General features: G+C 45.1%; 1 protein-coding gene across 2 annotated transcripts in view; it reads right to left on the reverse strand.

Annotated features, from left to right (window-relative positions):
* Nucleotides 1–2,223: 2,223 nt before the first annotated feature.
* LOC130202612 (kinesin-like protein KIF13B) overlaps nucleotides 2,224–26,198 on the reverse strand; it is a 52,235-nt gene continuing 28,260 nt past the window's right edge. The window contains exons 20-42 of one of the 2 annotated variants that reach the window (XM_056428287.1): nucleotides 25,943–26,105; nucleotides 23,929–24,075; nucleotides 23,494–23,643; nucleotides 23,009–23,125; nucleotides 21,243–21,416; nucleotides 20,908–21,065; nucleotides 20,533–20,665; nucleotides 20,238–20,378; nucleotides 20,008–20,037; nucleotides 19,817–19,916; nucleotides 19,220–19,346; nucleotides 18,320–18,375; nucleotides 18,103–18,224; nucleotides 17,575–17,751; nucleotides 17,406–17,498; nucleotides 12,945–13,097; nucleotides 12,580–12,657; nucleotides 12,381–12,437; nucleotides 7,548–7,632; nucleotides 7,332–7,426; nucleotides 5,535–5,594; nucleotides 3,347–4,820; nucleotides 2,224–3,259 (exon numbers count right to left, since the gene is read on the reverse strand). In XM_056428287.1, coding sequence (XP_056284262.1) covers nucleotides 2,994–3,259; nucleotides 3,347–4,820; nucleotides 5,535–5,594; nucleotides 7,332–7,426; nucleotides 7,548–7,632; nucleotides 12,381–12,437; nucleotides 12,580–12,657; nucleotides 12,945–13,097; nucleotides 17,406–17,498; nucleotides 17,575–17,751; nucleotides 18,103–18,224; nucleotides 18,320–18,375; nucleotides 19,220–19,346; nucleotides 19,817–19,916; nucleotides 20,008–20,037; nucleotides 20,238–20,378; nucleotides 20,533–20,665; nucleotides 20,908–21,065; nucleotides 21,243–21,416; nucleotides 23,009–23,125; nucleotides 23,494–23,643; nucleotides 23,929–24,075; nucleotides 25,943–26,105 — 4,156 coding nt within the window. In that variant the 3' untranslated portion in view covers nucleotides 2,224–2,993. The remainder of the gene's footprint in view (nucleotides 3,260–3,346; nucleotides 4,821–5,534; nucleotides 5,595–7,331; nucleotides 7,427–7,547; nucleotides 7,633–12,380; nucleotides 12,438–12,579; nucleotides 12,658–12,944; nucleotides 13,098–17,405; nucleotides 17,499–17,574; nucleotides 17,752–18,102; nucleotides 18,225–18,319; nucleotides 18,376–19,219; nucleotides 19,347–19,816; nucleotides 19,917–20,007; nucleotides 20,038–20,237; nucleotides 20,379–20,532; nucleotides 20,666–20,907; nucleotides 21,066–21,242; nucleotides 21,417–23,008; nucleotides 23,126–23,493; nucleotides 23,644–23,928; nucleotides 24,076–25,942; nucleotides 26,106–26,198) is intronic. The other variant, XM_056428288.1, reaches the window with a different exon arrangement.

Here is a 26,198-nt window from a genome sequence, read left to right on the forward strand (position 1 = left end):
GCATGTGGGGTATCAAACTTCTCCGCTCACTCTCGGCAAGAAGGCAAACATAAGCTTAGTTCTCAGAAAGTCCAACTATTGCTTTTAAAGGGATCCGCTGCCTTCGTGACGGTTTCGGAGAACGGTTAGCCGGGGACTCGTGTAACGCCTCGTGTTTTCAAATAGCCAAATACGGACATTAATGGTGTTTCAGATAATCTGGATCCTGCTTATAGAACAGCTCCCAGTCCTGGCTGTAGTCTAGTGAAGCTCTATTTTAATCTTCTGCTTCTGTGTGTGTACGAAGCTGCGAATACAGGGACTCGGTACTGAGGACCGTTTCAAAAAGAAAGGGTTGAAAGATGATAAACTATGTATTTATACTCTTTTTTTTTCTCGCCTTTTTTATTTTTTAATGGTAATGTACAAAAAAACCGATGTTTTTAAATGAATCATGCTTTTATTGTTAAACTAATCATGTTTTAAAAATGTCCATGATCATTTAACCCCCTATTGGCCTGAACAGCAGCCCCACCCCCTCTGTTTGTTTTGTGGACAATGAAAAGTGATGCACCTTATTTAGAATAATAATTACTGATGATGAAGCTTCAAATGTAACCTCCCCTTCCTGTAAAAAAGAAGGAAAAAAAGGCTAATGTCCAGTGTGCTGTGATGGGGCTAATGTAAAATAAACAAAAAACAAGGTACTCCATCAGCCCCAGTATGTCACACCTAATCCAGATTAAACATGGCCCAGAGAAACGGTTACATTTAGAATGAACACTACAATTACATTATTTATCACAGGAGACCGACTCCACGGCCATTTATTTGATCGTTTATTCCTGAAGTCCTCGTCGGTGTTGCAGCGACGCGTCCGCTCGAGATCCGGTCCGCTTCCCGCTCGGCGCCGGGCTTCCTCGGCTCCTCGGCAATACACCCGCCGATTTTATTCAGTATGCCACTCAACGTGACGCGTCCCACTGCATCCGATCACGCGTGTCATGCTGTTCTCATCCCGAGCTCATATGTGAGCCAGAGGGTCTCATTGGGGGTGGTGACGCGATGACCAGGTGTCACGTTCCTATTCTGAGTCCGTGTACCTGAGTGACGGAGGCTGCACCCAACATGCGGCGGCGTGACGGTTAATCTGGGTTCGTACGTCATGGAAAAGTGTATGAACCCTGTTCATTGGTCATGTGGATGAACCTGTTCATTGGTCATGTGGATGAACCTGTTCATTGGTCATGTGGATGAACCTGTTCATTGGTCATGTGGATGAACCTGTTCATTGGTCATGTGGATGAACCTGTTCATTGGTCATGTGGATGAACCTGTTCATTGGTCATGTGGATGAACCTGTTCATTGGTCATGTGGATGAACCTGTTCATTGGTCATGTGGATGAACCTGTTCATTGGTCAGGAGGATGAACCTGTTCATTGGTCATGTGGATGAACCCTGTTCATTGGTCATGTGGATGAACCTGTTCATTGGTCATGTGGATGAACCTGTTCATTGGTCATGAAGATGAACCTGTTCATTGGTCATGAGGATGAACCTGTTCATTGGTCATGAGGATGAACCTGTTCATTGGTCATGTGGATGAACCTGTTCATTGGTCATGTGGATGAACCTGTTCATTGGTCATGTGGATGAACCTGTTCATTGGTCATGAGGATGAACCTGTTCATTGGTCATGAAGATGAACCTGTTCATTGGTCATGAGGATGAACCTGTTCATTGGTCATGAGGATGAACCTGTTCATTGGTCATGAGGATGAACCTGTTCATTGGTCATGAGGATGAACCTGTTCATTGGTCATGAGGATGAACCTGTTCATTGGTCATGTGGATGAACCCTGTTCCCCCAGAGACACTTTTAGAGGGAGCAGTCGTTCTAAACGACGTGGTGGTCGCGTGTCGGGGTCTCCATGCCGACAGCTCCTCCTGTAATTCCGCCCACTTCATCCCAATATCGCTCTGAAGAAGAAGACTGAACTCTGTTGTATCTCAAGATCGTTAAGTTCAACATTTACTGTTTTGCCCATTTCTGAATTTAGTGCCTTTTTTGGACAGTAGACTGTTCTGTAATTAAGATGTAGTATATATACATTTTTTTTGTACAGTTTTTGTTCATTTTATTATGATATATATATATCATATATATATATAATGTACAAGAGAATAAAGCTATATCAATGAGACTTCCTGTGTTTACTGCATCTTCAACAAAGATCACACATTGGAGCAGAATGAGATTTATTTCATATAAAAAGGTGATTTTTGATTTTCACCATTGATATCGTGTCTTCATCATTCAATAAATAAGCATTCAGGCATAGTAACAAAATATCTACTTTACTACACAAATGAATCCTAATTCTTTCCAACATGATCACTCGCCCCCCACGCACACGGCACAATTCAAAACTCGCTTGTGACATTTTTTCTCCATTTAAAGTAAATTAAAATCAATTTTGACACAAGTTGATTAAAAATACTGCAAAGATTTCAGTAGAATGACAGAAAAGTGAGTGCAAGGTTTGTTTTTGGTTGCTAAAACAGTAGACACATTCAAGAGCCCAAAAGAAACTCCAGTTAAAAACAGTTTCCAGCCTGTCAGACGCAGCTCGGGGTTTAACCCGCAGGCACGAAGGCGTCGTTATATTTCAAGGCACGAGAGGTATAAACGCCGTTAGGTCAATCGGAAGCGTCCCGCGTGCAGCTGTGTGATACGTCATGAGTTATTGCTTGGCCAGTGTAATAATACATTTAAAAGAACGTGATGATTTTTGAGACGGCGCTTTTGAAATTAATTACTGAGAAAACGGCGTTCGCTGCATCGACGGGCAATTAAAAAAATAAAAAAACATTTTCCGATAAAACCCCCAAAAAAGCAAACAGGTTTTCTCCCAACCGCCCAGACGTACAGAACTCACGTCGTCCCCATCTCAAAGCGTACCCTGTAACCACGTGGACCAGCTGATGCATGCTGGGAGTCCCGCAGCGGACTCAACTGTTCCACGACTTGCGGTCCTCTCCTTTCTGCCGGCCGCTCGAAGCCCCGCCCCCCTCGCCGCCTTTGGCCAGAGCGGTGAGCGCCGCCAGGTTGGGGCTGGAGCCCGACAGGTTGGCGGTGCGCCGCTTCTGCTGCTGGCGCCGCCACTTGGCGCCCCCGCTGCCGCCGGCCCGGCTGACCCGGTGCGGCCGCACCAGCACGCCGTAACCGGGGTTACAGTGGAAGTAGTGTTTGCCCGCCACCGAGCCGTCGTTCTTTCCTGGGGAAAAGACGGAAGGAGAAAAAACGTGTGAGAGTCGGAGGGGGCGGTGGAGCCCAGTAGAACGCACCGAGAGGTTCTGCTCACCTGCCGGCACCTCCAGCTCCACGCCGACCCAGACGCCGTCGGCAAAATCCGCGGGTCCGACGTAGCGGACGGTGCCGCTCTTGTTGCTCCCCACGGTCACAAACTCTCCTTCTTTCAGCCAGTCGGGGAGAACCGTGTCTCCTTCCTCCGAGTCGGAGATGATTTCCAGGGTTTCCAGCGGCACCGAGAGGTTCAGGTCGGACCCGAGGCTGCTGGCCCGCTCCGGCTCCGCCTCCTGCTCCGCCTCCTGGCCCACAATACGCTGGAAGGACTTGAGGTCCGCAGACTTCACTTTCTGGATCTTGAAGGGGTTTGCCACGGAGGCGTCCGGTTTGAGGGTCTGAACACTGGGAGGAAGAGGAGGAGCTTCCTTCGATGCGCTGGTCGGTGTTTCCTGTTGGACTTCTGTGGTTGAGGATGACGTCGCCGTGGAGACGCCACTCGGGTTTGAGGCCTCGGGAGCGGCTTCCTCTTTAGGCGGAGCTGGAAGAACCAGCTCTTCCGATGGGGTTGGCGCTGGAACCGAGACTTCGGACGCTACCGGGACCGCTACCGGGACCGCTACCACTACTGGGACCGGGACCACTACCGGGACCGCTAATGGGACCGCTACCGGGACCGCTACCACTACTGGGACCGGGGCCGCTACCGCTACCAGGGCCGCTACCACTACCGGGACCGCTACCGGGACCGCTAATGGGACCGGGGCCGCTACCGGGACCACATCTGGAGCGCTGTCGAAGGGCGTTTGGTCCCGTTCGGGCTGCTGTGGGTTGACTGGTTCAGACCCGCTTTGAACTTCTCGCGCAGACGGTTCAACTTGTGGCTCGTCCGTGGCAGCTAGCTGGAGTTCTTCCGTCAGAGGGGGTTCTGGTTCTGGGGCATCCGTTTGTGAACATTCCGGCTGCTCGGTTTCTCTCTCTTGTACCAACACGGACTCTTTAACTGGTTCTGTGTCGTCTAATAGTTCTGGTACCATCCGGCTGATGGTGGAGTCTTGCTTGTGTTTGGTTTGGCACATTAAATCTGATCCCGAGTCCAGATCGGCTCGCTCCATCAACTGGACCGCCGCGGGCCGATCAGGATCTGGACCCCGGTCGGGATCCGACGGCGTACCGTCTGCTTCTGACGAGTCGGACCTCTCTTTGGCCGTCTCGTCGTCAAAGACCGGCTGTGACTCCCGAGGCTCCGATTGGTCCACGCGAAGAAACTCGGAGTAGGAGTCGTATTGCGTCACGTCTTCATCTTCTCCCTCCTCTTCGTCCAGCAGCGCCTCAAAGCCGTTGGTTCTGCCGCCGGACGACGCGGGCAGGTCCCAGCTCAGCGTGTAGATGTCCGACAGCGCCGCCGCCGACAGGCCCGTCGACGCGTAGCCGCTCGCCGGGCCGGGGGCGGAGTCTTCCGTCTCCGGGACGATCGGCGGTGGGAGGGGCTCGGTTTGGAAATCGGGAGGAATGATTTCGTCAATGGGAATCTGGAAGGGGAAACCACGGCGACGAGGGTGGGAATACACTCACATTGATCTGTTCTTTAAATGTCACACATAAATAAATGAAGAAATACGTGTGGACACAGACATAAATAAATGCTTAAATACAGAAATAGATTTATTTAACGATGTCCTGTTGATTTATAACTTATATTTATTCATTCCTGTATTTATACATTTATTTATTTATTCCTGTATTTATTTATTTCTACATTTAGTTAAGCATTCATTCCTGTATTTATTTACACATTTATTTAAGCATTTATTTATTCCTGTATTTATACATTTATTTAAGCATTTATTTATTTACACATTTATTTAAGCATTTATTTATTCCTATATTTATTTATGCATTTATTTATTTATACTTAAGTCATTTTAAGTCCTCCATAGAAGGAGTCAACCAAAAGCTGTAAACGTGGGATTCCGAGCCCAGAGGCAGTAAATATTTTTCTGGGTTTATCATTTTTCGATAACTTCGCCGTTCCTTCACATTAAGTCTCCTGATGCATTGTTCATTTAAACGTATTGATTACGGCACCTTGAGAGATCTCTACTTCCTGTAAAGACGACAGGGAGTCACACTAAAGCTACTTAGAAGAAGAAAAATAGAAAACAATAGAAAACAGTGCTAATAAAAGCGAAGACGAGTGTCTAGTGTTTGCGCTAAAACGCGATGAAGAGCTTCGGGGGACTTACCGTCTGTTTGCTCCGGCCCTCTTTGACGCTGGCCGACTGCACGACGATGCAAGGCACACTCTGCGGCGGGAAGGGAACGCGTCAACGACATTTCAAAATAAAACACGTCGGGAGAGCTTGTCGAGCGCGGCCGCATCATTCGGGTCCGGTTCCACCCGGAGAGTCCAGAACCTGCTCACTGGACGCCAAGCGTGTGAAGGGACGAGGCCGCCGACAGGAAGCGAGAAACACAAACAACTAGAACGGGCACTCGGTAGAGCGCATACCTTCGCATGTCACAAGATTGGGCATTGAATTATGAACATGTTGGCATTAGTTGCATGCCAATTGGATACAAATTGACCGTGCTATGGTAAAAAGAAGATGTTGACCTTTCCATGACCTTGACCTTTGACCCGATCGATCCCAAAATCTAAGCAAATGGTCCCCGGATAATAACCAATCATCCCACCAAATTTCATGCGATTCGGTTTAATACTTTTTGAGTTATACAAATAAATAAATAAATACACGGCGACCAAAACATAACCGGTAAAGATGTCTCCGCCCTGGAGGCTGAACGTCCTCCTGGACCGACCCACAGAATGCCGAACCAGCAGAACTAGAGAGTACCTCCGTGTCGACTCGGGAAGACAAATTTCATTGTTGATGCGAGACGCCGAACGCGCAAACACAAAATATTCATCAAATCACAAAGACGGAGAACAAACAATCAGGGTAATTGCATCGTGATGATGATTACGCCCGCGAGCAGAACCGCCGTCAGAACGCCCGTCGCCGCCGGCTGATTGGACACGATGTGTGATGAGCTTCTCTCGGAGTTGTTCAAGAGGGTCTGACATCTTGAGATACGCTTCAGAAGTTTAATAAATCAAGACGCTCGTTCGGCGGCGAGCTCAGGAACACGACCGCCCGCCAGGTCCACTTCCTGCCGGCGGGGTCACGCGTCGGGGCTTTTTGTTTCTGCGTTGACCTTCACAAACATCCGGGGGAGGCGCGGTGGAGCTCGTTAGCGCGCCGCGAAGAAAAACAATGCGGCGGCGGCGGGGCTTGTCCGACGCCGCGGCGCGAGGCGGCTTCCCTGATTGGCAATCAGCCGAGCCAGATGGCGTGGCGCTCGGCCGCGCCGCGACGACCCGGATCTCAATTGGAGAGCAGTGGCTGCTCCTAACGAGGGGGGGGGGGGGGGTCAGCTTCATGCTCGGATCTCGTATATCAATATTAATCACTTATGGCGTGTGTGGCGTTAGTTCCAGTAGGAATGTGTGTGTGTGTGTGTGTGTGTATGTGTGTGTGTGTGTCAGAGCCTGCACTTCTCTAATTGGATGTTTTCCGGAACATTTGAAATGATCCAAAGCGCCGCGTGGTATTCCTTCCTGCGGTTGGTCGTGATCTCTCACGTGTATCGCCTGTTTACACCTGACGGCGCTTATGTTGCGTTTTTAACGTCGACCAATCGAATGGGTTCTGGTGAAGCTCGGGCGTCACCGTGACGACGGCGAGACGGGAACCGACGGGAAAGGTTCGTGGAACGCGGCGTGAGGTCGGCGCGGTGACGCTCTTCACCTCCGCCGGGGGCAAACTTCTGAAAGGCCCGTCGTCTCGGGCGCCGAGGCGTTCGCACACGTTATCTGTGAAGTGCTCGCGTTTCCGTCTACGTGAGCCCTGTTTCCACGGCAACGAGGGAGAAATAGGACCAGCTGCTGATGAGTAGGGGGGATATTTAGATTGATGAGCCTCTAAATCCCCGAGAAGACGGTGTGTGCGCAGCACGGGCCGAACCGAGTGTGACTGTACCTGCTGATGAGGAGGATGATGATGATGATGATGATGAGCCGTCTGCTCCCGACCGTCTTGCCTCCCACCGGGAAGCAGCTTGGGGTCGGCCTTCACTGGAGGGAGATGAGACACGGCGAAGTCTGAATGCACCGACGGAGATAGCGGAGCGGGGAAGAGAAGAAGAGGAGACGGAGAGGAAGAGCAGGGTGGGGGGGGGGGTTCTATTAGCCATACCCGTCTCTGGGACCGGGTTCAGGTTCTGCCAGAAGGAGCTGGGCAGGGTGCGTCGAGATGAAAGGTCCGGGTGGCTCTCCCAGCCCTGAACGTACAAGAGGGATGACACGCATCCAAGTAGTCTGTGACCTTTGACCTTCAACGGCCTCGATTGGCGACCAGAAAGCACCGGAGACAACACCGATAGATGTATACCAGTGGTCACCAACCTTTTTGAGCCCAAGATCCCTGACCTCCGCCTTCATGACGACAAGATCTACCTATTGAGGCGTTGAGAGAAAACGACGGTCCAGACTGGACTCATGACTTTTTATTTGGCCTAATTGTCATTTTGGTCCAGCGTTCAAATTGATGAGACCAGGTACACAGAATTTAAGTGTAATATAACAAGTCAGATATTTGTTAACCGCACACAATATAAACAAGAAAAAACACATTTGCAATGAGCAGCTGGATGAACTACCAATATAAATGTTGTATTTATTTACATTTCGTTGCTTCTGTACCTGGACTCTAGCAATGACAATAAATTGAATCCAATCCAATTACAGCACAACACTGACAACATGATCAGTCAGTGCAACTCATGTAAGTTCAGCTCTCATCATAATGCCATCAAGTCATGTGACTCCAGTCAGTGTTATGGGAGTGACTGAACTCTGTCTGTGAGCTTGTAGTTAGTTCATAATCACAGACAGACAGTCTGAGGCCGTCTGTCAGCTGTCTGTCATTAATCCAGCTCCTGGTCTTTGATTTGGTGATTTTCTCAACTTCACTGACGAGTTTTTCGGGGCAAAATTGGTATTCATGAAAGTTTTCTCATCTGGGATTGGTTCTGAACTCAGATCTTTGGTGATTACGTTCACATCAGCTCTACAGACATCCTCAGATTTAAAGAATTTTCATAATAATAAATATGAGAATCACCATTTGTGACTCCTGCATCTGTCCCTTTTCAAATAATAGTATAAATGCAATTGCAATCACTTTCAAGTAAACCAGATTGCTCTATGACAAGAAAAAAGCTCAATGTTGAGCTTTTGTTTTGAAGGACAACAGCAGAAAAGCCCAACTCACGGAGGTAAGACCTGGCAAGTCGCCAAGAATCTCGGCTGTCGCGCAGGCGTAACCTGTTAATGCCGTAACGTAAACATGTACACGAAGGTACAGGCATTTCAACATATATTTATTGATGACTTAGTTTTATGTCGGTGTACTTTGAGCTTGTGTAATATGTGAAGTTTTCAGGCGTTCATGAATCAGGCGGAGATCTTTTCTGACGTCAATCTTCCAGTCAGAAAGAAAACATTTCAGAAGACACTTCAGAAAATGTTCTAAAACAAGGAACAATGTGTTTTTGAATTTATTTTCATTTTATTTTGGAGATCGACAGGGAACGTCTCCGAGATCGCGATCGACGGGTTGGCGACCACTGATGTATACATACATATATACATACAAATATAAATCTACATATTTATACATATATGTATATATACGTATATACATCTACATATTTATACATATACGTATATATATACATCTACATATATATACATACATATACATGTATATATATATATATATATACATATACGTATATATACATCTACATATATATACATACATACAGGACTGTCTCAGAAAATTAGAATATTGTGATGAAGTTCTTTATTTTCTGCAATGCAATTAAAAAAACAAAAATGTCATGCATTCTGGATTCATTACAAATCAACTGAAATATTGCAAGCCTTTTATTCTTTTAATATTGCTGATTATGGCTTACAGCTTAAGAAAACTCAAATATCCTATCTCTAAATATTAGAATATCATGAAAAGTATACTAGTAGGGTATTAAACAAATCACTTGAATTGTCTAATAAACTCGAAACACCTGCAAGGGTTTCTGAGCCTTGACAAACACTCAGCTGTTATAAATCTTTTTTTTTACTTGGTCTGAGGAAATCTTAAAATTTTATGAGATAGGATTTTAGAGTTTTCTTAAGCTGTAAGCCATAATCAGCAATATTAAAAGAATAAAAGGCTTGCAATATTTCAGTTGATTTGTAATGAATCCAGAATGCATGACATTTTTGTTTTTTTAATTGCATTACAGAAAATAAAGAACTTCATCACAATATTCTAATTTTCTGAGACAGTCCTGTATACATGTATATATATATATATACATCTACATATTTATACATATATATATATATCCATACATACATATACATGTATATATTAGGGCTGTGAAACGATTACAATTTTTAATCGGATTAATCACAGGTTTTTGTGGATTAATCATGATTAATCACATATTACCGATATTCTCGGTATATTTTGTGAGAACATAGAGATTTATGACAAAAGACGGATATATACATTTATACATTCTTCTATACAATGGTGCTGCAACTCAGCAGTTATTTAGCAGTTTTCTTCCATATGGAACATTAATACATCTTCATCCTAAACAGAATGTTTAACCCTCCTGTTACCTTTCGGGTCCATTTGACCCCATTCAATGTTTAATGTCGTTGTTCTTTGTGGTCAATTTGATCCCAGGCTGTTTCACTGTGTCAAACATATAAGAAATATCAACTTTTTTATTTATTTAAAGGGCTATTTAGGCAGTCAACAAACAAACATAAAGTACTTCACACTTAAACTTGGGAAGCAATATTAATTCTAATAATTTTCTGGAGGTTTTAATTGCTGGGGTCAAATTGACCCGAGGTAAAATATGTTAGTAAATGTAAAGGTAACAGGAGGGTTAAACAGAGCATTTTCTCTTGTTTGTCAACCATTAACTCCACCATGATACAATCTAAGGTGGACAGATTGACAAGTGACTTTTTTTGCTCGGTCGATGCGCGTGCACGGAGCTCTGTGGCGGCGAGGCGGAGATCGATAAGTGTTAACGCAGCGTAGAGACAGAGATGACATGCTGCTGTGGAGATCGATCAACAACAGACGTTTGGTTTAATAAAGAACAAAGGCGTGCTATAGAGAACATGTCAGGGCGGGCCAATCTTTTTAATGTCATGCGATCTACCGACACTACGCGCGATCGACTGGCAGGTCGCGATCGACGTGTTGAGACCCTGATCTACAGGAAGTAGTAGTCGTAACAAGGTTTCCGGAGGTGAACCTGCGGACGGATCATTACCGATGAACAGACCGTCTGCATGAGCGGACAGAGTTCAGATTGAAGTGGTGATTGGAGCTCATTTTGCAAGTGACTTTTTTCGTCGACGACCAACAACAGACGATTGGAAGCTCATTCTGCGCATGCGTTAAAAACCAACTAGTTAAACCTGTAATTGAATTAACTGAGTTAACGCGTTATTTTTCACAGCACTAGTATATATATATATATATACATCTACATATTTATACATATATATATATATGCATACATATACATGTATATATATACGTATACATATATATATACATATATATATATATATATATTAGTGCTGTGAAAAATAACGCGTTAACTCAGTTAATTCAATTACAGGTTTAACTAGTTTTTTTTACGCATTTAACGCATGCGTGAATGAGCTTCCAATCCGTCTGTTGTTGGTCGCGACGAAAAAAGTCACTTGCAAAATGAGCTCAATACACCACTTCAATCTGAACTCTGTCCGCTCATGCAGACGGTCTGTTCATCGGTAATGATCCTTCCACAGGTTCACCTCCGAAACCTTGTTACGACTTTACTCCTGTAGATCAGGTCTCAACACGTCGATCGCGACTGCCAGTCGATCGCGGCGAGTGTCGTAGATCGCATGACATTAAAGAGATTGGCCCGACATGTTCTCTAGAGCACGCCTTTGTTCTTTATTAAACTAACGTCTGTTGATCGATCTCACAGCAGCATGTCATTCTGTCTCTTCGTGCGTTAACACTTATCGATCTCCGTCTCGCGCCACAGAGCTCCGTGCACGCGCATCGACCGAGCAAAAAGTCACTTGTCAATCTGTCCACCTGTCCGGGCCGGTGAGGTTTCAGCTTTGCAGCGGTGTCCCGCCGTCCCTTTCATCACGGCCCAGTTCATGAAGAAAACCCACACAGTCAGTTTGCCTCAGCAGCTGCTAGAGGAAGACTAGAGGCCTTTAGATTGTATCATGGTGGAGTTAATGGTTGACAAACAAGAGAAAATGTTCTGTTTAACCTCCTGTTACCTTTACATTTACTAACATATTTTACCCTCTGGGTCAATTTGACCCCAGCAATTAAAACCTCCAGAAAATTATTAGAATTAATATTGCTTCCCAAGTTTAAGTGTGAGGTACTTTATGTTTGTTTGTTGACTACCTAAATAGCCCTTTAAATAAATAAAAAAGTTGTTATTTCTTATACGTTTGACACAGTGAAAAACAGCCTGGGGTCAAATTGACCCCAAAGAACACCGACATTAAACATTGAATGGGGTCAAATTGACCCGAAAGGTAACAGGAGGGTTAAACATTCTGTTTAGGATGAAGATGTATTAATGTTCCATATGGAAGAAAACTGCTAAATAACTGCTGAGTTGCAGCACCATTGTATAGAAGAATGTATAAATGTATATATCCATCTTTTGTCATAAATCTCTATGTTCTCACAAAATATACCGAGAATATCGGTAATATGTGATTAATCATGATTAATCCACAAAAACCTGTGATTAACCCGATTAAAAATTGTAATCGTTTCACAGCCCTAATATATATACATATATATATATATGAGACAGTCTTGCGAGTGAAAAGCAGAAGACGACATAAACAGAACTTTTACGTGACAAACAGACGAGAGACGAGACGATGGGTGACGTCTCACCTTGAAGTCATTGAGCCGGTGAGAAGAGGAGGAGAGATCCAGACTGCTGGCTGACAGCTGGTTTAGGGGTTAGAGGGGGGGCAGTGAGATGGTTAACACCAGGGGGGGGGGGGGGGCAGTGAGATGGTTAACACCAGGGAAACACGACCAAAACAAAGACCCTGAACGCAACGGAGCTGAAATGATTCGACTCTCTTACCCGGTTGATGTTTGGAGAGCTCAGGCAGCGCCTGGACGCTTTGCCTCTGACGCCCAGCTGTTCCCTCACAGCCACCTCCTACACACACACACACACACACACACACACACACACGAGGTGTTTTGTGCGCATTTCTAATTGCGTCATTTCTGGAAACACAATCACAGCTCCTCTATTTGGAGCCTGTTGTATTTTGTGGATCCATGAGATGAACGTGTTTCTGGCAGGGCGGAAAGTAAACGGCTCTGGATGATATTTTCCCAAACAGTAATAAGCAGCTGGAGAACACGAACATGCTGTACTGCATATCATCCAAAGGAGCACTGTGAAGCGAGAGCGTGGTCAGGTGGGCTGCGTTCCCTGACCTGCCGGAGTCGGTCCAGCGTGAGGATGTTCTCCACGGCCAGAACGCTGCGCAGGTATTTCTCGATGGCCGCCTCGCTTTCGGCCGACTGGTCGTCCTCGGTGCTGGCGGCCAGCCGGGCCAGCATCTCCCTGTCCTCTGGGCCGTGGATGTCCTGTGGGAGCAAATAAATAAATAAATAAATATGTATATTATATATATATTTGTAAATATAAATATATATAAATATATACAAATATATATATATATATAAGTATATAATATATATTTATATATATAAACAATATATATATGTATATATATAAATAATATATATACATATAAATATACTAGGTCTGGTAAACGATTACAATTTTTAATCGCATGATTTCCCTGATTAATCACGATTAATCGCATTTGTATACGCAAAATCCAATAATTAATTCAAAAGTAGTGTATAGCGCACTTCTATTTTAAATGTTCTGCCATATGAATGAAAGTGCCATAACATGTGTTGTCCCTGTTAGAGTGAGACACCAGAAAACACTTTCAGTGCAGTTTGTCAATTCCTAGAACTTGACACTTATTTTAAATGTACTGCCATATGAACTAAAGTGCCAGAAAATCTGTCAGGACATTGTCCAACGCAGTTATGCAGAGACACTGTGACAGAGCGCTGGAGACTGTGCGCGAAGCAGGGACATGATCACAAGGCAGTCGTCTCGCAGCAGCGATCATCTCTGGTGCTCTATCTGGGCTCAGTGTGGTGACTTTATTTGACACATTCCACTGCTGTGCAACTTCAGTAAAGTGTCCCGCGCACGTTTCAGCATCATGTCTCTCCTCTGTTTTCATCAGTCAGTGCATGTGAATGGGGGGGGGGGGGGTGCTGAGATTAAACATCTCTCTTGTTCTGCCTGTTTTGTGATATACATGCCTAAAAGGTGCCTAATATTTCTAGACTGAAATAATATCGGCATTATAATTATTATAACTATGAGGATTTTTTTAGTTGCCTATTTTGTGGAGCCCCCTCAGGACGTGGTGTCCTACGCACAGCGCGTAGTGCGCTATGGGAGCGGCGGCGCTGGTTGTAGTGTATAGCACAAACAACAATGAACTAGTGGAGGCGGCAAGGTGCTCCGTGTTGCCAGATTGGAAATGGTGAATATCGTACCAAAGGCTCAAAATTGTTGTATTTGGAGGATAATTATCATGTATCTGGCAACCCTGAGATCGGTCGACCAATGACTGTTCTCTATACTGGGAGATACCATTTCCAAAACTTGTAAGGGGTAAATCCTAGTTTATGAAAACCCAGAGAAACACAAATATCCGACGAAGCAAAATCCCGGACGTTTTTGGAATCCCTGCCGGACGCATTTTTTAGGTCTCAAAAGCAGGACATGTCCGGGGAAAAGAGGACGTCTGGTCACCCTAACTAACCGGCCTGCAGTAGCGATCCACTTCGCTGTGGCATTGGTTCGCTTCTCTTGGTTGATCTCCTCCCTGCAACGTCGTCTGCCGAAGCCTCGCTCCACTGTGTGGTTGGTTGTATGATTTGCTGGCATCAACAATGTGTTTAGCATTTAAATGATATTTAAAACTGGAAGTACTCCGGTGATAAGACAATTCATCTTGGCAGTGGTTACATATGACTTTGTTTCTGTCGACTCCGCCGTCTTTAAGAACTTTAAATTGAAAATGGCCATTTAAAATCTCCGTACTCTTCTCCATGTTTGTTAAACCGGGAATGACTTTCTTTTCCGGTTCCGCAGCAATCAGTAGCAGACTTTTACAAAATAAAAGCCTGTGAGCAACACACTTTTACAATAATAAAATAAATAACAAAACCTGCGTTAACGCACGATAAAATAATTGTCTGCGTTAATTAATTGATGCGTTAACGCAAGATTAACGCGTTAACGTGCCCAGCCCTAATATATACACATAATATACACTACCGTTCAAAAGTTTGGGATCACTTAGAAATGTCCTTATTTTTCAAAGTAAAGCACTGTTTTTTTCAATGAAGATAACATTAAATCAATCATAAATACCCTCTATACATTGTTAATGTGGTAAATGACTATTCTAGGTGGAAACGTCTGGTTTCTAATGAAATATCTCCAGAGGTGTATAGAGGCCCATTTCCATCAACTATCACTCCAGTGTTCTAATGGTACATTGTGTTTGCTAATCGCCTTAGAAGACTAATGTCTGATTAGAAAACCCTTGAAAACCCTTGTGCAATTATGTTAGCACAGCTGAAAACTGTTTTGCTGATGAGAGAAGCTATAAAACTGGCCTTCCTTTGAGCTAGTTGATTATCTGGAGCATCACATTTGTGGGTTCGATAAGACTCTCAAAATCGCCAGAAAAAAAGAAGTTTCCTGTGAAACTCGCCAGTCTATTCTTGTTCTTAGAAATGAAGGCTATTCCATGCGAAATTGCAAAGAAACTGAAAATTTCCTACAGCGGTGTGTACTACTCCTTCAGAGAACAGCACAAACGGGCTCTAACCAGAGCAGAAAGAGAAGTGGGAGGCCCGGTGCACAACTCAGCAAGAAGACAAGTACATTAGAGTCTCTAGTTTGAGAAATAGGCGCCTCACAGGTCCTCAACTGGCAGCTTCTTTAAATGGTACCCAAAACGCCAGTGTCAACGTCGACAGTGAAGAGGCGACTCCGGGATGCTGGCCTTCTAGGCAGAGTGGCAAAGAAAAGCCATATCTGAGACTGGCCAATAAAAGAAAAGATTGGTATGGGCAAAAGAACACAGGCATTGGACAGAGGAAGATTGGAAAAGGTGTTATGGACAGATGAATCCAAGTTTGAGGTGTTTGGATCACACAGAAGAACATTTGTGAGATGCAGAACAGGTGAAAAGATGCTGGAAGAGTGCCTGACACCATCTGTCAAGCATGGTGGAGGTCATGTGATGGTCTGGGGCTGCTTTGGTGCTGGTAAAGTGGGAGATTTGTACCAGGTAAAAGGGATTTTAAATAAGGAAGGCTATCACTCCATTTTGCAACGCCATGCCATACCCTGTGGGCAGCGCTTGATTGGAGCCAATTTCCTCCTCCAACAGGACAATGACCCAAAGCACACCTCCACATTGTGCAAGAACTATTGAGGGAAGAAGCAGGCAGCTGGTCTGCTGTCTGTAATGGAGTGGCCAGCACAGTCACCAGATATCAACCCCATTGAGCTGTTGTGGGAGCAGCTTGACCGTATGGTCCGCAAGAAGTGCCCATCAAGCCAATCCAACTTGTGGAGGTGCTTCAGGAAGCGTGGGGTGACATTTCAACAGATTACCTCAACAAATTAACAGCTAGAATGACAAAGGTCTGCAATGCTGTAATTGCTGCAAAAGGAGCATTCTTTGACGAAAGCAAAGTTTGAAGAACAAAATTAATACTTCAAATAAACATCATTATTTCTAACCTTGTCAATGTCTTGACTATATTTTCTATACATTTTGCAACTCATTTGATAAATAAAAGTGTGAGTTTTCATGGAAAACACGAAATTGTCTGGGTGATCCCAAACTTTTGAATGGAAGTGTATATGTATATAAATAATATATATACATAATATATATACATATATAAATAATATATATACATACAGGACTGTCTCAGAAAATTAGAATATTGTGATGAAGTTCTTTATTTTCTGTAATGCAATTTAAAAAAAAAATGTCATACATTCTGGATCATTATCAATCAAACTGAAATATGCAAACCTTTTATTCTGATTTATTATTGATTATGGTTTACAGAAAAAACAAAATCCTATTCTAAATATATAATATTAGAATAAAAAAAGAAGACTAGTAGGGTATTAAAACAAATCACTTGAATTGTCTAATTAACTCGAAACACTTGCAGGGTTTCCTGAGCCTTGACAAACACTCTTTTTGTTATAAATCTTTTTTTTTTTTTTCTGAGGAAATATTAAAATTTTATGAGATAGAATTTTAGAGTTTTCTTCTTTTGTAAAATAATAAAAAATAATAAGAAAAATAAAAAAACTGAATCAATTTCAGTTGATGATTTGTGATGAATCGAAATATGTTTTTGTTTTTTTTAATTCTACTTACAGAAATAAAGAACATATATAAATGTATGTATATATATATATTTTGAGTATCTTTCCTTTAAAAAAACATATAAATTAATTTTAAACTTGGCGCAAATGAACATGTGAATATAACAAATGTCTATGTAAAAATGTTTAAGGACATTTCCAGGCCTGTAAATAACCATTAAAAAAATGCCATGACTTTTCCAGGTTTCCCATGACCGTACGAACCCTGTCATTAGAAAGCAAAGACCGCATAATGCAACCAAGCTGCATTAAGTATTCAACAATGCCGGCTAGTGGTGGTCTGAGGTCAATTTCTAGAAGAGATCCTGGTCACTGATGAATAAAGTTGGTAAAAACCAGGTTCACAAAAACCTTTGCGGTGCGGTACTTACCCCCGGGATGTTAGAAACGATCTCGAAGGTGACTCCGCAGCCGGGGATGGTGCTGCGCTGAGACATCCTCTTCAGGAGGCTCTGAGCGAAACCCTGACGCGCAAACACAAACGGAGCTTTCTCTCAATTTGAACACTGACAGGACACGAGATGTTCCGGAGCCACCCACCTGTCTCCCGGTGACGTTGACGCAGACGCGTTTCCGGAGCACCAGCTGCATGTGGGCCGGGTGGCTCAGCTGGACCACGGCGCTGACCGTCAGGTAGACCCGCTGGTCGGCCGACGACACGCGGCTCAGATGGGGGCACTCGTGGACCGTGGAGTCCCAGGAGGCCTCCGCCTTCACCTGGGGGAGCACGGCACGCGAGCGGCATGAAGGACGGCCGCCATCTGGGACTCACGGCTTCTTTTCTTTGTGTTAAACTTTGAAATCTTGTTTAGATAAGTGCAATAGAAATGAAGTTATTTATCTTATTATCACATTACCTCTGGATTCTACCGTTTCACAATATGAAGGTCAAAGAAGTCGTCGTCCTCTCGTCTTTCTGGGCACTTTTATTTCAGTCATTTATCATTATAACTACATTTTGTACAGCTTTTTTCCTTTTATATATATATTTTTTGCGAACCACTTTGTAACCTTCTTTATTTAAGTGCTGCCCGGATGAAGTTATGGACATGTTGGTTCTCGTATTACCTCTGGATCGTAGTGTTTCACGAGATGAAGGTCAAAGAAGTCGTCCTCGTCTTCCTCCCCGCCGAGCAGCGCGTCCAGCCCGCCGGCCAACGGCGCCGACAGGCTGGACTGGAAATCATCAGCTGGAGGGGAAACGAGAGCGAGGAGTGAGACGGACGGACACACGCAGGAGGGGAATCGTTCAGTTATTGAAGAGGAGCGGCGAGGAGCGGCGTACCGCTGAGGTCCAGGAACAGGACCGGAATGTGCGTTTCCATCCCAGGGACCGGAACCCTGTGGAGAAACAGCACAGTCAGCATAAAGATGAACACCCCGGGACTCGTCTCCAGTTTTAATAACTCGCGTCGCGTAGAGCACAGACAGATTCCACCTTCACAAAGCTGCCACGTCCAGCCCGTTATAAAACCTTTACTTTGGACACTCGCGTATATTTTGCTGTTATTATTTATTTACTCTTACTTCGGAAAAATGTTAAGGAGAGCAAGCAAACATAATATATAAAAATATATAAATATATATAAATAAAAAACATAAATATATAAATAAATACATATATATATTTATGTATATGTATTTATTTATATATAAATATATATATATATAAATACATATATTTATTTTTATATATAAATGGATATAAATAAATGTGCATATATATATATATAAATAAATGTGCATATTTATATATATATATATATATATATAAATGGATATATATATATATATAATGTTTGCGTGCTCTCCTTAACATTTTTCTGAAGTAAGAGTAAATAAATAATATCAGCAAAATATACGCGAGTATCCAAAGTAAAAGTGTGATTATGCACGGTAGGAGTTACAGTATTTTATATTGCGATCGCATGATAATGTTATAGCTGGCCGAGGAGCAAATATTAACTACTTTTTAAACTTTTTTGCCACTTTAATCCACAAATATATATCTTATACAAGTAATTCACTTCAGTTCTCTGTAGATCGATAGAAGGTTGTTCCAATGGGTGAACATCGCCCTGTGTCCTTAAAGCAAACATTGGAAATAAAATTTAAAAAAGCAATGTTAATGTTTCCCTTCAAAACACACACACACACACACACACACACACTCACACACACACACCTCTCCACCGGCGCTCCGGGGATCCCGCTGCCCGCCGACGGCACCAGGACAGCGTTGCGTTCTTCGGTTAGCGTGAGGCGACACTCCAGCAGCTGGGACTCCCGCTCTACATCGTCCTCGGACTTATCTACACACACACACACACACACACACACAAAGTCCAAAAAACATACACAAATGCACCCGAGTCTTGCATAAGCCCCAAAAAAATTACAAACATTCTGCTGATCCAATGGATTTATCCTCAGTGTTTATGATTTTAGGCGAACAGGACGAATCCAACTATGAAGACGTTTTGGCCCATTAAATGTTTTTTGGGGTTGGGATCAAATGTTTGTTGTTGTAAAACTCATTTCTTGTTTTCTCTTCCAGCCAAAACAAAGACACGTGATGTCACATGACTTGCCGACACACAACATGTGTGCACGTTGTGTTTAGTCGAGTGCACGGAGAAATGAAAACTCACCTGCAAGTAAACAGTCCCGTTTAGAAGTGGTGGTGCGCCTCTTGTGGCCGAAATGAGTATTACAACAACAAACACTTGTGAAAAAAGGACCGTCTCAATTCTTGGGGTTGCGTTGAGTTCCACCGCTGTACCTGGTTTGCAAACTATCTTCTGCAGATGCTGGTCCAGATACTCCTGCCTCTGGGTGAGCGTGAGCAGCCAGTGTTCCCTCATCCTCTCCAGTTCGACCTCCTGCACGGATGGACAGACGCACAGTCAGTTGGACAGACTATTTGGATCGACCCATCGCCGCCATCTCGCTCTGTGCAATCGATCCACCTACTTGGTAGCTGTCCATGTCTTCATCGCCAGCCTGACATTTGAATTGAGAGAAAAAAAGGAAGAAAAAAAGATGCTATGTAAGTCAGATATAGGGTGTCTGTGTGAGAATGATGAATTTAGATTTCCTCAAACAAATTAAGCGTAAACAAAACAAAAGATTTAGGTCATTTGATTCCCCCTCTCCCAAAATAAATCTTTAGGTCACATATTTCCGAGATTTCCCGCTCTCACCCAATGGGATCCGCTTCTTTTGGAAACCTGCCGGACCTTGACGTCCCCGATGGACACGGAGAGGATGGAGGCGGCGATGAGGGGCATGGTGCCGGAGTCTGGTACCGAGCGGACCTCCACCTGGACCCGACGGGACTGACCCTGGAGGGGCAGAACAGTCGGCTCGGCGGTTAATAGCGGCTGGACGGGCAAACAGGAAGTGGCGATGGAGAACTCCGGCGTGACATTAGAAAATAAACATCAACCAGTGTCCGTGCACAAACGTAGAAACCACAAACACTAAAGGCCCAGTGACCTGTCGGAGCTGGAAGACTCCTCCCGTGCAAACGTCTTTGGCGGGAAGAACCTCAACGGCCGTGAACTCTCCGGCCTCGTTCAGCTCCATCAGCTGCACCCACAGCTCCAGGTGGCGGGTCACCTCGCTCCACCTGCAGAGCGCACAGCACGCCCCCACGTCACGGGATCGCTCCATCGCCAGAGCGTTACGGCATCCAGGGTTCACACACGTGTCGCCCCGCGGGTTTCCAGGACTTTAAACCAAAATTCCATGACCGAGCATTTTGTGAAATCTCGGTGTTTACACGTGAATATAACAAATATAACTACAACTAACCGGAATGTCTCACTTCATAAAAAATGTCTCTTTTAAGGCGGAGTGGCGCCGCCTCACCTTTCTCTGAGGGTTCGGGTCTTGGCCTGGATCACGCCCAGGTCCCACAGCGCCAGGTTCCTGCGATGGTTGGCCAGCTTGTGGCCGTACACTTCGATGGCCACCGCCCCCTCTGCCAAATATTCCATGAAGTCCTCCGACACGGGCACAGACAGCTCCTGAAGAAGTTGTATCACGCTCTTTGTTTATTCGGATCGACATCTTCTTAAATGCTGAAAACCCTTTTTTTGTGTGTGGTTGGTTCCTCGCGGTGCTGGTGAGTCCATTAGTATTGTTTCACTCTCAAATGGTGGCGTATGTGGGATGTTATGTGTGTGTGTGTGTGTGTGTGTCACCTTGGCGCTGTCGAAGACCACGGTGCACTGAGGGTCTCTGGAGGAGGAGGACGAGCTGGCCGGCTGCATCTCTGGGGCGATGAAGACGGACTCCTCCTCCCCCCAGAAGTGGTACTGGCAGAAGACGAAGTTGGACAGGTGGCGAGGCAGCCCGTTGGCGTGGAGGATTTTTACCTGGGGGGGCGGGGGGGGGGGGGAGACCAAACATGAGGATTTTCTCCAGTTTCTGTTTTATTGGATCTCATGGTCCTTCAGAAAAAACCATAATCGGAGCGTTTTGTGTGGTGTGAGTGCTGAACGAGGTCGCTCCAGAAGCGCCTGTGAGATCTCGTGTGTTTCTCCTCCTGGAGTCAGAACTGAAGCCTGAGGCCAAAACGTAAGAATGTGCAGAAAGAGCTCCTGAGTTTTTACATTTCATTCCACAGAGAGGAAGACACAGCAATGTGATCCATTATTTATCTGGAGCCGTCTCCCCCACAGGCAACACAGGCAACGGAGGCAACAAAGGCAACACAGGTAACGAAGGCAACACAGGCAACACAGGCAACACAGGCAACGAAGACAACAAAGGCAACGAAGGCAACACAGGCAACGAAGACAACACAGGCAACGAAGACAACACAGGCAACGGAGGCAACAAAGGCAACACAGGTAACGAAGGCAACACAGGCAACGAAGACAACACGGGCAACGAAGACAACACAGGCAACGAAGACAACGAAGACAACAAAGGTAACGAAGGCAACACAGGCAACGAAGGCAACACGGGCAACACAGGCAACGAAGACAACACGGGCAACGAAAACAACACGGGCAACGAAGACAACACAGGCAACAAAGACAACACAGGCAACGAAGGCAACACGGGCAACGAAGACAACACAGGCAACGAAGACAACACAGGCAACGAAGACAACACAGGCAACGAAGGCAACACAGGCAACGAAGGCAACACGGGCAACACAGGCAACGAAGACAACACGGCAAAACAACACGGGCAACGAAGACAACACAGGCAACAAAGACAACACAGGCAACGAAGGCAACGAAGACAACACAGGCAACACAGGCAACGAAGGCAACACGGGCAACGAAGACAACACAGGCAACGAAGACAACACGGGCAACGAAGACAACACAGGCAACGAAGACAACACAGGCAACGAAGGCAACACAGGCAACGAAGACAACACAGGCAACGAAGACAACACAGGCAACGAAGGCAACACAGGCAACGAAGACAACACGGGCAACGAAAACAACACGGGCAACGAAGACAACACAGGCAACAAAGACAACACAGGCAACGAAGACAACACGGGCAACGAAGACAACACAGGCAACGAAGACAACACGGGCAACGAAGACAACACAGGCAACGAAGACAACACAGGCAACGAAGACAACACGGGCAATGAAGACAACACAGGCACCGAAGACAACACAGGCAACGAAGACAACACAGGCAACGAAGGCAACACGGGCAACACAGGCAACGAAGACAACACAGGCAACGAAGGCAACACAGGCAACGAAGACAACACAGGCAACGAAGGCAACACGGGCAACGAAGGCAACACGGGCAACACAGGCAACGAAGACAACACAGGCAACGAAGGCAACACAGGCAACACGGGCAACGAAGGCAACATGGGCAACACAGGCAACGAAGACAACAAAGGCAACACAGGCAACACGGGCAACGAAGACAATGTCTTGGGGCTCTCATCCTGAACTGAAGTCTCGGCCTTTGTAACGCTGCTCACCACGCAGTGCAGTCGGCGCTCCTGCTGGTCTCCGTCTGCGTCGGCCGGTCCTGGACGCTGCTGGTCCTCGGAGCCCTCCGTCCCCCGCCACACCTCCACGTGGAGCCGCCCTGCCACCTGGCGACACGCACAGCGGCACGTTGGCGCGTCTCTTTAGAAACATTTTAGGATCCCGTGACGTAATTCTAATTCCGTCTTTTGGCCACGACGTCAAGACTCTGCTTCAGAGCCCGCCGCACTTCCTGGAGACTCGAGCGGCGTCGCCTGGGTTTGAGGCCGACGGCTTTGAAGCCTCGAGTTTGGCATTTTGGGCTGCCGCCATCTTTGTTGTTGTTGTTTTTTAAAACCAAAATGGCACGAAATGGTACCGAGACAAAATGTGACGATAAACATTCAGGAACTGAAAACACACACGGGTCATATCAAGTCATCTAAATCGATGTGTGTGTGTGTGTGTGTTTGTGTGGTCCGGCGGGGGGGCCTACCTCGCCCTTCTGGTTGATGATGGGCACGGCGTACTGCAGCTTGACGTCGTGGAAGAGGCACGCCAGGAACACGTTGGCCACCCCGATCAGACTGTGGTTCTCCTGCTCGTCGAAGAACGGGTCGGCGCGTTTGAAATAGGATCGCATCACCTGAGGAAGAGGAAGAGGAAGAACGGGGGTGGGCACGAACACGTCACAACGACATCTAAAGGTCCAACATCGCAAAATGACTTCTCTCTAACTGGAACGCATGCGTACGAATGTTTTATCTCCATATTCTTTGTTCCCTTTTCTCATCCCGTGTCCCTTCTGTCCAATCGGGGATGCAAAATGGCATACGCGAAAAGCAAGCCGGCTAATTCCGACAGATGTAAAGTGACATGTCGACACATTGAAAGCTGAATAAAACCCCTCATTATAATCTCTCTCACTCACAGGGTTGTCTTCGTCAAAGTCCTTCCACTCCTGGTAGAGCTCCCTCATGTCCACCAGTCGGTTCTCCATCTTTTCCAGAGCCCAGATCTGCTTCCCTTTACTTTTACGGCGCAGCTGGATGGCCGGCTCACTCAACACCACATCGCGCTATGGAGAGGAGGAAGAGGGGGCAACAACAAAAGGGATCGTTAGTGTGAGGAGGCAGTTCTGGGACTTAAAAAATAAGAATTAGTGCCTAATTGCAGCAATTCGTGCTCTTTGTTGGAGTCAAAACTCAAATCACACGAACGTGATGCACATATTTTAGATTTGCCTCCTCTTCTCACGACCTGGGCATAACACGACCTCCAGACGGAAAGCTCGTACAACAAATATGTTCTTCACCACCAGGACAGAGAAGTTCCAGTATTTTGTTTTATTCATTTCATCCGTCCACTATTGACTGCTTAGAACACAAAAAACCACAACTAGCATAACATTATTCTCTTTATTTATTTATTTTCTTCAAAAGTTGAAAAATGCTGTATTTGGTTATTTTGAACACCATGAGTAACATAGAAGTTAAATATATGGTTTGTTACTTGAGGAAACTCAAATCCAAAATGTGCCAAAATGTCCATTTTGGAGACTTCGCCTAAATTCTCTGGACTAACACCTCTAACTTTGTTTCACTTTTTGAAAGTCAAACTTTGCAGAGAGAATGTTAACATATTTTAATATGATTTCTTATAGTTTTAAAACTTTAAACTGCCTCATTCCAAACATATAATCATCCTGGAAGTGCTTTTTTTTTCAATTCGGACCTGAAATTGTTAAATTTACCGTCGCATTGAAAATGCGGAAGGTTATGTTTACGTGTTTTTATGTTTACGTGTATTTATTTATTTATTTGTATGCGTGTTACTCGCATAACTCAAAAAGTATTAAACCGAATCGCATGAAATTTGGTGGGATGATTGGTTATTATCCGTGGACCATTTGATTAGATTTTGGGATCAATTGGGTCAAAGGTCAAGGTCATGAAAAGGTCAAAATCTTCTTTTTACCATAGCACGGTAAATGTGTATCCAATTGGCATGGAATTAATGCCAAAATGTTCATAATTCAATGCCCAATCTTGTAATATGCGAAGGTATGCGCTCTACCGAGTGCCCGTTCTAGTTCTTCTGTGTGCCATCTTCATTTACTCTTATCCAGTAAAATATAGACTGATATGTACTCATCTGAACAAAAGAAAAACAAATTTAAAATGTAAAAATGATTAAAGTACAGCCTTTTTAGTTTGGGTGTGCCATTTTCAGAGCAGAGGCCTAAAAAAAGCTTGGTGCTTAAAAGGTTAAATACTTGTTGCTTGTTTACTGCCTGTATACGAGGACTTTTTAACATTTTATAAACACACTATACAACAACTTCTTTTGACTTGGCATTTCTTACTTTTCCCGACCTAGTATACTTTGACTTTTCTTCTTCCTTATGAGTAATATATCTTTGGATTGAATTTGCTTCGTCTCTCCACCGATTGCTCCACTGTTAACAGCCAACTCGGCATATTTTTAAACGGGCCTCTCTCGTCCTCCGGCCGCTCGGAGCGCTTCACGCTCCACTGCTCGGCCTTCACACACACAGCGTCACACACTCGGGAAAATCCATACGACATTATTGAAGTTGCTCCTGAGCTGAACAGCAAGTCAACCACAGAAAGTGTTTCGGTGCTTTGACATCTCGTCCCTGTGGTGGAGTGTTTGTGTTGTGTACTTTGTCTCTCTGACACACACACACACACACACACACACATGTCCTTCCCCCATGGGAAAAAACAACCAATCACAAGGCAAGGTGCGAAATTTTAACCGTGTGTATCAAAATGTGTCTGGACTTTCCACGAAAAAGAACGGGCATGTTATTTACACACTGATAAGGGCTTTGGTTTAGGTGGACCTCGGCATGGCCCGGATAGAACAGAGACGTCCTCAGAATGCTGGTGTGAAATCAACACACACACACACACACACACCTTCCTGTTGGCGTCCAGGTTGGCGGCCGGTATCTGCAGGGTGACCAGGTACTCCGTCCTCTTGCTCAGCTCCTCGGCGATGAAGCCGGCCTCCTGTGCCAGCAGGTTGGCCCGAACGATCTGCTCCCTCAGGCGCCGCAGGCTGCGAGTCATCATCGCCTCTCTGAACCACACACACACACACACATAGAGCTGAAGTGTTACTGGAGCATCTCTTTCTTCCTCCCTTCCAAGACCTGGCTGCCAACAGGGGTCA

The sequence above is a fragment of the Pseudoliparis swirei genome, chromosome 12 (assembly GCF_029220125.1).
Source record: "Pseudoliparis swirei isolate HS2019 ecotype Mariana Trench chromosome 12, NWPU_hadal_v1, whole genome shotgun sequence".
NCBI classification, from domain to species: Eukaryota; Metazoa; Chordata; class Actinopteri; order Perciformes; family Liparidae; genus Pseudoliparis; species Pseudoliparis swirei.